Raw genomic sequence first — 12,004 nt, 5'->3', positions numbered from 1 at the left:
CATGATCAGGTGAAGAATCCTCTGTGTCTTCTCAGGTGAAGAAGCCACGTCTCTCTTACCCCCTTGTGTGACCTTCCCATTTCAAGTCACCTCTATCTCCTCTGTCTTCTGCTTCTACTACCTTAAGCAAGTCCCTTCCCAAATCTGGGTCTTATTTTTTTTCTCATAATAACTGATCAATAAACCAAACTGTAACCATATAATGTATTTTTCAGTGATTTGAAAGAAAAAACATTCAACTCTATATGCAGTGACAGAGAAACTTTATCAGGATATGTTGTTCAGTGCTCTGCAAACTGCAGAAAGTATGCAGTATGTTACTTGTTAAAATATATATATACACACACACGCGCGCGCACATACACACACACAAAGATGCTTATCTGTGTACCGACTACCTTTAGAATGGGAGACAGGAATCACATAACAGTGGTTGCCAATGGAAGGGCAACTTGGTGTCTAGATTGGTTGGAGATGGACTAGCAAAGTATAGAGGACTTATTTTTCACTGTATACCCCTTACGCCTTTTGAATTTTGTACCATATGCATACATTATTACTCAAAAGATAAATTTTTAAAATAAACAAAGTTCAATTACTCAACTGTGCCAAAGTTACCAAAGAGATTATGACATAAAACTGGAATTAGGGGTTGCAATGTGGCCAAAGCCTGAAACTGGATTAACACAAACATATTCCTTAGATTTTTATTATAAAATATTTTAAGATAGAAGATGATTACTTGCCCCTAAATTCTAAATCCTGTTACAGATGAACTTGTGAAATTAGTTTAGCTATATATTCAATCTATGAATTCCATTCATGTCTTCAAATTTGTAACTTTACTCACAGTGAAATACCTGACAAATCCCAGGTGGACAATTGGTGTCAAGTGTACCCAGCCTATGTTTCACACTTCTAGAAATAGGAAATTCACCATTCCTAATACATTCCAACCTTAAAAAGCTCTAACCACTAAGAAGATCCCTGTTTGTTGAGCTGTGCTCTGTGGCTTCTACCTGTGCATCTCTTCTGTGGTCAGTAAAAGAGCACCTGTAACTAAGTACCAGGTGCTATACACCAGGCACAGGGAACACAGAGACAGATGAAAAGGAGGTCCTCCTTTGAAGTGCTTTGCATCTAGGAGGGAGACAGAAAAGAAGATCAACCATTACAATATTCTTAGAGTACGACAAGGGCTATGAGAGAGGAAAGAGAAGAGTGCTGTGGTGCAGAAAGGAGCACTTGACATAGCCAACAGAGAGGTGACACCAGGTCTGAGATTTATGAGATGAACAGGAGTTCAAGAGATAAAGAATGGGGAAAGGGCATTTCTAGCAGTGCAAACAGCAGCAATGTAACAGAGTCCAGAGCATTCAAAACATTGCAAAACAAAATGGCACTAAACAACTAGCTGAAGAGGAAGTAGAAAAGAAAGGCAGAAACAAGATCATAAAGGCTTCCTAGGAAATCAGAACTTTATTCTGGTGGCAACTGAGAGCCCTGGAGTAGTTCTGGGGGGCAGAGGGTGGGGGGTGAGGTGCGGCAGCAGTGCAGCAAGAATTCAGTCCAGAGGCAAGGAGACCAGTTAGAAAACTATTTCCATATCTCGTTAAGAAACAATGAAGGCCCAAACTACAGATGGGGCATCAGGTCCAGAAAGAGGTAGGAGATGAATTTAAGGTATAATTATGAGAGATAATCAACTGGACTTGGTAGGTGTAGGAGAAGAAGTATAGCCCCCCCCCTCTAGGATTCTGGCTAGATGTGTAAATAGGCGGTGATGCCCTCCAACAAGTCAGGGAACTTCTTTCTGCCTTACCAGGAATATCATACCAGCAGTAGTAGCTCAAATGTGCACTAAGGATGGTATTTAAAACCTGCCACAGAAGTAGTTTAGAAATTATTCATTAAGAATTTAGAAGGACCATAGAGCTATACCAGGGCGCCTCCTGACCCAAGCTGTGCCTAGGCCAGTACAAATACATATATTCATCTGAACCCTTTCAAATATGTATATTCATCTGAACCCTTTCCTCTCTCTACTCTCCTCCACTCCAACTTCCTCCTGTGGCAGGCTCCTAAAATTCCTCAGACATCCACTATCAGCAATATCAGATCCCTGAAACTCACTCCAAATAAAAACATCCAATGTATGTGTATTTTTAAAAAGGAAAGGTTAAGAGAAGGTTTAATTCTGTTCAATTACAACTGCCACATGCCACACTGCCTTTTTATTCACAAGTCACTACCCATATAATTGCCCAGGAACCATTCGCATGATTATCATTATTTTTTCCTAAGTGGGCCCAGAAATAATCACACCCTATTCAAGGTCAACAGAATAGTAGATTCTCTATTTCATTAGATTTTTCACTACTTCAAAATATATGTATTATTGTGTTTTTATATTCATCAGCATTAAAAGTAGGAAAAGTAACAAAGGATTAAGTATCAATTTTTTGGAGAATATAAGAAGCTTCTCTGCCTGAAAGATGTTCACAGAAACACTGGATCTCAGAGTAGCAAGGGAACTTAAAATTCAAGACCAGCTACTCCACAAATGCTTGGATTCCCATTCCTTCTACAATACTCCCACCTAATATTTACCGAATGTGGATCTGACCTCTTCCAGTGAGAGGGAACATACGAATCTCTTCGACAGCACTGGCTAAAAAGTGAAAACTAATTCTAAACACAGATGCAGAAACTAGCAGTTGAAAGCATGATAAAGAATGGAATTTTTAAATTATAATTTCACAAAATCTCCCCACAATTACTTACTCATTATAGAGGAGAAAACTTCACAGTGGAGGAACCTAGTGAACTGAGTGAGCAGAGATCACCAGTAATGGGATAAGTTGATATCATGTGCACTGTGAAGGACAGCTTTTTTGTGGTGTTACTAGCAAAGAGACATTCCTGAATCTAATCATGAGGAAACCTCAGATAACTCAAATTGAGGGACACTGTGTTTCAAAAATATCAAGGTCAAGACACACGAAAAAAGGCCAAAGAAATGTTCCAGATTAATAGAGGACTAAAGGTACATCAACCAACTGCATGCATGATCCTGAATCAAATAAAAAAAGACCTATAAAGAACATCATCAGAATAACTGATGAAATGTGAATACTATACATTAGATAATAGTATTGTATCAATGTTAAGTTTCCTGATCTTGATCACTGTACTCTGGTTATGTAAAGAATGCCCTTATTCTGAGAACATATAAATTGATATACTTAAGGCTAAAGGGACAGGATGCTTGCAATTCATTTCATACAGTTCAAGAAAAAAAGTGTGTGTGCCTGAGGGTGGGGAGAAAGAATGAATGATAAAGTAAGCAAATGAAGCAAACCAGTAATAATCAGTGAATCTGGGTAAACGATGTAGGAGAATTCTGTGTACTATTCTTGTAATTTTTATGTTGGAACTTATATCAAAATTAAAAGTTACGCCACCCCTAAATAATGTCACATAATGTTATATAAGAATACTGGAAAATGTGTTAGCACAGTTTCTTTGAAGAGTTCAGGTGCCTACTCATTGAAACTGACATATCTCAGATTAAAATGTCTCATGTGAACCTTTTCTGAATTATCTGTATCTTTTGGCACTTCAGCATATCCAGGTTACCATTTACTAAATGTTCTTAATTGTTTCACATGAATTTTCTCTCTTGACCTCTGTTTTTGCAGTTTTTACCCTAAAGATGAATCCACCACTAAAAAAGCAGGCCCATATTTGGATACCCCAAGGCAACAATGTTGGATAGTTGAGGTGCTCCAGACAAGGCACATATGTTTTACCCAGAATCCAAGCTAAGTCAACTTTAATCGCATTACTGCAGCTATATTTTAATGCCTGTATGTATATGTGTGTATAATGTTTCTGTAATGTATGCTTGAGTATATATATATATATATATATATATATATATATATATATATATATAGCTGATCCTTGAATAACACCGGTTTGAACTGCACAGGTCCATTTACATGGATTTTTTTTTTATAGTGTAATACCGTAAATGGATTTTCACTTCCTTATGATTTTCTTAACATTTTCTTTTCTCTAGCTTACTTTATTGTAAGAATTACAGTATATAATAACATAAAAATATGTGTTAATTGACCATTAGTGATTAAGTGTGGGGGAGTCAAAAGTTATACATGAATTTTCAACTACAGGGGGGCATCAGTATCCCATAACCCCCACGTTATTCAAGGGTCAACTGTAATAATAATATGAATATATGGGTAGTTATATAATCATTTTTACTCATCTGATTAACAAACAACTATACTTAAAATATTTAGTGTTAATAAGTGAATTGAAGAAATAAGCACCCCTATTCACTTGGCAAGGAATGCTGGTTCATTGCTACCATCTTGGGAGAGGGAAGGGAGAAATAATTTGGCAATATCAACCAAAATTTTAAACATGCACACTCTGACCCTGCCATTTCACTACTTGGTGATAACTTACTACTCAAAAATAATTCCACAAGTGCACAAAAATTTCTCAATGCATGTATACAGACACACATATATACCTATTATACATACACATACATACATACATATATCCAGGTACACATTTGCACACATATTTTTTCTGTTTCTATATTCATCAATAACAAAGGTAGAAACATCAACAAAAGATGAACTACCAACTGTTTTCCCTATCCTTGTGCCATGGATTTTGCCTGCCAGATGAACTGAAGGAAACTATCTCTAACAGTGAAAGGAAGCATTGTTTGAAATAGTGAAATGCTATCAAAAATCCATGAGTCAGTGAGGCCCTTAAGAAATAATCATATATCCATATAATATCATGCTATAAGGCCATTAAAGAGAATGAGTTAAATCTACAAGTAGAGAAATGGGAAGATGCCAAAATACAGTATTAGTAAGGGGAAAAATATTGTACAATATAGGTATGATAAAATCCCCTTTTTGTTTAAAAAGATTTTTAAAAAATGCGTTTGAAGTATACCAAACTATAAACAATGATTACTTTGGGGTGTAGATCTACAAAGTCTCAATAGTTGTAAAAACAATTCTATTAATACTTGAATTTTCCTAATATTCTTTACTGTTTTCTAAGTAGATAAAAAGATCTTGTTAAAGTCATCAAATTTAAACAACTTTGCCACAAATGTCAGGACAGACACCACTTTATAATACTTAAAAAAAAAACTCGAAGAGATTTTAGTAGCAAAACTATTTTTATTTCCCAAATAAAATCCTATTGTTTATTATAATGCTAATAAAAGAAATTAAAGTTGATTGGAGGAGGTGGGCTCTACCCTCAGCCCCCATTCTTTGACCTATGAGAAAACTTACGTTCACGGAGTCAGTCAGAGAAAATGTGAAGAATTTAGCAACAAGTAAGCCAGGCAGAAGGTCCCTTACTGTTAAAGGAGCTTAGCCTCAGCACACATGGGTGCCTGCATCTGTTGTATCCCACTTTTACCATTTCTCTATAAATGGCAGACCTGTATCCGTTGTATCAAACATGTCCAAAACACCTATCTCACTTCCCCATCTTCTAAGTTCACAGTAACAGCAGTCATTAGCAGGTCCAACTGTTCCCTCTTCAAATTAGATCTGCATCCCTGCTTGAAAAGCCTGAAAGGATGTAAGTGTTCTGTCATTAGCTAGTCACATAAATGATGGCTACCTTCATTTTAAAGGACTTGAGAGGGCGCCTGGGTGGCTCAGTTGGTTAAGCGACTGCCTTCGGCTCAGGTCATGATCCTGGAGTCCCGGGATCGAGTCCCGCATCGGGCTCCCTGCTCAGCAGGGAGTCTGCTTCTCCCTCTGACCCTCCCCCCTCTCATGTGCTCTCTCTCTCTCTTTCAAATAAATAAATAAAATCTTTAAAAAAAAAAAAAAAAAATTAAAGGACTTGAGAAAGTCTAACAGAATAGGCTAAAGAGGGGCACCTGGGTGGCTCAGTCAGGTAAGCATTTGCCTTCAGCTCAGGTCATGATCCCAGGATCCTGGGATCAAGCCCCACATCAGGCTCCCTGGTCAGTGGGGAGTCTGCTTGTCCCTCTCCTGCCACTCCCCCTGCTGTGCTCTCTCTCTCTGCCAAATAAATAAATAAAATCTTTAACAAAGAAAAAAAAAGAACAGGCTAAAGATTTAAAACATAAATCTGAAAAGACCCAGTACTGCCACAGCCCACCACCCACAGACCCTTTTATACAGACGGCAGCCCATCCCTCAGATACAGCCCTCGCATCGGCCTCTGGGCCTGAGTGGTCCTGTCTTGGCATCTCTGGTTGACCACTCTCTTACCTTGGACTTTGCATGCCAAGTGAAGTGCAGGAAATTTGTCTCACTGGGTACTAACAGGTTAAAGGATAGAGCATAGTGACTAATAAGGTCATTTCTCACATAATAAAGTTCTGCATCAAGACCTAGGGGGAAAAAAAGAGAAAAAAAGAATTAAACACCTAAAATGCACTCAAAATCATTAACCATCAGTATTTCAAATACTAATAAGAATGAAAATAATATGGATGTACAAATGTACATCATAAATGTCTCTTACATATGCTGTCTAATGAAGCAGGTAGGACACTGGGCTTCACTATCATCAATAAAGAAGAAGAACCTGGGACTCAAAACAATTAAGTAAATATCCAACTAAACACAGGTGTGCTAGATCCAGAACTCTGGGAGCCACTGTCTTCTGAGGATGAACGTGACTTCCTTTTGGACACAGTCCTTCTCAGAGTAATGCCTACAAACGACAGTCCCTTCTCCCACCAAAATTGATGGAGATTTAGGAAGAGAGATTCAAGATAGAAGGGAGAAAGACATGTAGTTTTGTAAAAACATTAGTTTGAGCCAAGGCCTCAAGACCCCAGCTAGAGATGACCTCCCCTTCCTCATGGGCAAAGACATCCTGGCCACTTGCTCTGACAGCATTTACCATCATACACTCACACTAGTAGCCACATCAACACATGTCCTCTCCCCTACCTTAGACAACCAGGTGGAGAACACCAGATTTCTCCTCATATTCTCAGGACACTTCTCTGCACAAAGCAGATGCTCAGGAAACACCTGTTAAACAAGTCAGTTCTGCAGATAAAGCAGAAATAACTGAGACACCTGAGAAATGCTGGAGAAGCAACTCCCAAATTTCACTCACTCCCATACACCTTTTCCATCAGGGCCACATCCAACCTCCAACACATACCACATTCTCCAATTCTGTCATCCCCCTTTGTCCTACCTGTATTTAACATTTTTCTTTAAAATCGATTAAATTTTTTAAAACAAAAATTTTAAAGGCAAAATTTAATCACTCTCTTCAGTGGAAAATTAGTAATTATTGTGAAAAAATACAAGGTAGCAAAAAAAAAATCACTTAAAAGGAAAGCAAAATATTACTAAATTCTAGCTGAACACTGGTGCCTAGCAAGGCAGTGAGTGAGCTTGAGTCCATCTCACTACTTACAAAAAGGGAGGGAGGGTATTAGTCCATCTCACTACTTACAAAAAGGGAGGGAGGATCTTATTTCTTTGAAATAAGAATCAAATAGAGGCTTTCTCAATCCAAAAGAACTGAATGACTAAAAGCAGGGTTACTTTCTCTCAATTGATTTGCTGTTATTTAAAGTTGTGTCTAGGTGTCCCTCTAGTAATGCATGACATATATATTCCACACACTGGAGGCAAAGGGTACAGGGGAGATCAACCAAAATGTAAATCTCATTAGTGAGTCTATACTGTGAGCCTGAAACCTTATGGTATGCAGAGGTCAAGATGGAGATCTCACAATCATAGTTGGAAACTAATATTATTTCAGAAAACAAAGGATCAAAACAGATAAAAACTTAGTGTGGATATTCTGTCACCAGCTGGACTCCAAAACCTGGTAAAAGTAAAGGGAGAAAAATCTTGACCCTTATTTTACATATCACACAAAAACTGATTTGGGATAGATTAAAAACCTAAATGTAAAAAAATAACAGTATAAAGCTTCTAGAAGAAAATGTAGTGAGTATCTTCACAGCCTAGGGTAAATAAAGATTTCTTGGGACTGGTCACACAAAACATGAACCAGAAGAGAAAAAAACAGATGAACTGGTCATCATCAAAATTAAAAGCTTCTGCTCCTCAAAAGACATTGTTAGGAAAATGAAGTTCAAGTCAAAAACTAGGAGAAAAGATTCACAGCACGACTTTCTTAAAAAAAGGACTTGTTTCTAGATTATATAAAGATCTCCTACAAACTAAAAAGAGATAATACAATTAAATAAATTGGGCAAAAGATGTGAACATACATCTCATAAGAAAACGTATGAAAATGGAAAATAAGCATATGAAAAGATGCCAAACAACATTAATCATCAGAGAAATACAAATTAAAACAACAATGAGATATCATTTCCACCTATAAGAATTACTAAAGGTTGGCAAACATGTTGGAGCAATTGTATCTCTCACACATTCCTGGGAGTATGAAAATGTTAAATTACTTTGGAAAACTGGCAGTTTTGTATAAAGTTAACATACACATACCCTATGAACCCGTAGTTCCATTCCTAGGTCATTACCCAAAAGAAATGAAAACATATGTCCACAAAAAAATTTATATATGAATGTTGATAACACTTTTATTCAGAAGAGCCAAAGCTGGAAATAATACAAATGTCCATCACCAGATGAATTAACAACCAATTGTGGTATATTCATATAATAGAATACTATTCAGCAATGAAAATAAACTGTTGAGACTTTGTAACAAAAGGGATGAATCTCACAGACTTCGTGAGCAAAAGAAGCTATACATGAAAGACTACACACTATATAATTTCATTTATATAAAATTCTAAAGCAGACAGAACTAATTTATGGTGATAGAAATCAGATCAGTGTGGTTGCCTGGGAAAGGGGGTGGGAGAGAGATTGGTGAACTGATTGCAAAGGGGCACCAGGGAACTTCCGGGTAATAAAAACGTTCTTATCTAACTGGGGTAGTGTTTACATAGGTGTATGCATTTCTCAAAATCCAATCAACTGTACATTTAAAATTTGCACATTTCATTATATGTAAAGTTAACCTAAAATTTTCAAAAGAGGAAGAAAAAAGTCAACAGGTTTTACCTTTTTCTAATCTCAGAAAGCTTGCATACCATAGTATGTCACTAGCACTAAGATAAAAAGCTTTAGAAAAAAAATAATCTTAAGTGATCAACAACTTCCGAATTTAAACTTAAAACATCTTTCACAGGGAAATAAAGAACTTTGTTCCTAATAAATAACAGTTATAATGCTATTACTGGTAGTAGGAGTAATAACAGTAATAATAATAATAATGTATAAATATTTGTTTTCCAGGCACAGTTCTAAGTATCAAAAACCTCTATGGGTTCTGTAAATTCAACTCCCTATAAAGCCAGATGAAAAAGAGCTATAAAAGCAGAAAAGAAATAAAAAACAAAAAAGCAAACACATCCTCAAGCCAAGCATGCAGTCTTTAATAATTTGTGATTTTAGTCCTACTAAAAATTCTGAGTTCTTACCTCTCATGAGACTGAGGGATATGGTTAATTCCCCTTCCAAAGTCCTAGGGACATCTGTTCTCCCCAAATTGCTCAAGGTCTCTCCAGTTCTACCAATTAAAACTCTAGATAGAAACCAAGGTTCCTAACTAGAAAACATTCTCTTTGAAGACACCAGAGCAATTTCTCCACAACACTCCAACAGAAGGTTGAATAAAGATTGGAGTCTGCTAACTTTCTCAAGCTTCTAAAACCTCTTTGGACCTCAACTTATGCTGGCATGCTTATCACCGTGTTCATCCATCCATGACCCCCTCTCTTCAATGACTCTTTTCTATACTGTCATCCCCTAAAACCACTGTGACTCACCAACTTCTTCCCCTTGAAGCACAGCTGGCCCTGTAGAGCCTTGAAGGACCCATTCTCCCACCCTCAATGGGCATTGCCCTGAATCTCTATAAGCACTTCAAATGATTACTTAAGTATACTTATCAAAAGTCCTGTTTCCTTTCAGATATATACCATCAAACTATGCCACCTTCTAGTCTTCCCAGTATTTTAGCTACCTCATTCATTGAGGACTCTGGAACCAGTTTATTTATTTTTTCTAAAGATTTTATTTGAGAGAGAGGGAACACAAGCAAGGGGAGTGGGAGAGGGAGAAGCAGGCTTCCCGCTAAGCAGGGACCCGACGCAGGGCTCGATCCCAGGACCCTGGGATCATGACCCAAGCTGAAGGCAGACGCTTAACGACTGAGCCACCCAGGCGCCCCTGGAACCAGTTTATAAAATTTCTATACATACTTATTCTCTGACTTGTTATGGCAGGTTCCCAATGTCCTTGAGACCAATGCACTCTTCAACCTGTCCTTCAATGTTCCTTTTGTTCCTCAACTCCCAACAACCTTCACCTATACCAAAGCAACCCATTTCTATGGATAGTAGCAATATGTAAATTGCTCTACCTACAAAATCATGAGCTGTAATATCTCAATAACTAGTAGCTCTTCAGCTCCTTCCCTTTATTGTTACAACAGCTGTTTTCTGGGCTCATAAGCTCTCCAGTATCCAAAATCTCCTTGTTTCTCCCATTTTATTATACCAATCACTTCCTCATTTTCTTCTTACTGCCCTCAACCCCAATTACTTCAATTACTTTCTTCCTAGTACCCTCAACTTTCTCCCACCAGCCTATGTAAGACATACATACCCAACCCTAGAAAACAGCCCGTCTTGAACTGACTTGACTCCCCCACCCTCTGTCTTCTCTGGTGCTATAACTGAATGCTGCATAATCCTGGATGAAGCCATTTCCATAAATGAGAGTCACTACAAAACTATGTCTTCTCCCCTCAACAAATAAATTAATATCCATAAGCTGCTATTTTGTTCTCTTATTCATCTATTCTCCCCTGGACAAAATGACAAGATGGAAAAACTCACCTCAAAAAAAAAAGAATAAGAGGCAGTACTGACTGCCAGGGACCTAATCAATACAGACATTAGTAAGATGTAGGAACTAGAGTTCAGAATGATGATTATAAAGATACTACCTGGGCTTGCAAAAAGCACAGAAGATACTACAGAATCCCTTTCTGGAGAAATAAAAGAACTAAAATCTAACCAAGTGGAAATAAAAAAGGCTATTAATGAGGTGCAGTCAAAAATGGAGGCTCTAACTTCTAGGATAAATGAGGCAGAAGAAAGAATTAGTGATATAGAGGACCAAATGATGGAGAATAAAGAAGCTAAGAAAAAGAGAGATAAACAACTACTGGATCACAAGGGGAGAATGTGAGAGATACGTGATACCATAAAGCGAAACAACATCAGAATTGGGATCCCAGAAGAAAGACAGAGAGGGACAGAAGGTATATTGGAGCAAATTACAGCAAAGAACTTCCCTAATTTGGGGAAGGAAACAGGCATCAAAAGAACCCCCTCTCTGTGCCCAGAAGACACAGAGAACCCCCCTCAAAATCAATAAAAATAGGTCAATACCCCGACATCTAATAGTAAAACTCGCAAGTCTCAGAGACAAAGAGAAAATCCTGAAAGCAGCTCGGGACAAGAGGTCTGTAACCTACAATGGTAGAAACGTTAGATTGGCAGCAGACCTGTCCACAGAGACCTGGCAGGCCAGAAAGGACTGGCATGATATATTCAGGGCACTAAACGAGAAAAATATGCAGCCAAGAATATTATATCCAGCTAGGCTGTCACTGAAAATAGAAGGAGAGATAAAAAGCTTCCAGGACAAACAAAAACTAAAAGAATTTGCGAACATGAAACCAGCCCTACAAGAAATATTGAAAGGGGTCCTCTAAACAAAGAAAGAGCCTAAAAGTAACATAGACCAGAAAGGAACAGAGACAATACACAGTAACAGTCACCTTACAGGCAATACAATGGCACTAAATTTGTATTTTTCAATAGTTACCCTGAATGTAAATGGGCTAAATGCCCCAA

The 12,004-nt window shown here is 37.7% G+C and overlaps 1 protein-coding gene across 1 annotated transcript in view; it reads right to left on the bottom strand.

The window, feature by feature from the left end:
- The window catches only part of RYK (receptor like tyrosine kinase), a 98,243-nt gene that overhangs the window by 59,140 nt on the left and 27,099 nt on the right, over positions 1–12,004 (bottom strand). Inside the window, exon 3 of the mRNA XM_032409167.1 lies at positions 6,315–6,436. Within this exon, the coding sequence (XP_032265058.1) occupies positions 6,315–6,436 (122 nt within the window). The remainder of the gene's footprint in view (positions 1–6,314; positions 6,437–12,004) is intronic.

The sequence above is a fragment of the Phoca vitulina genome, unplaced genomic scaffold (assembly GCF_004348235.1).
Source record: "Phoca vitulina isolate PV1807 unplaced genomic scaffold, GSC_HSeal_1.0 scaffold10, whole genome shotgun sequence".
NCBI lineage: Eukaryota > Metazoa > Chordata > Mammalia > Carnivora > Phocidae > Phoca > Phoca vitulina.
Note: the sequence above shows the minus strand (reverse complement) of the source record. Positions and strands in the feature narration are given on the sequence as shown.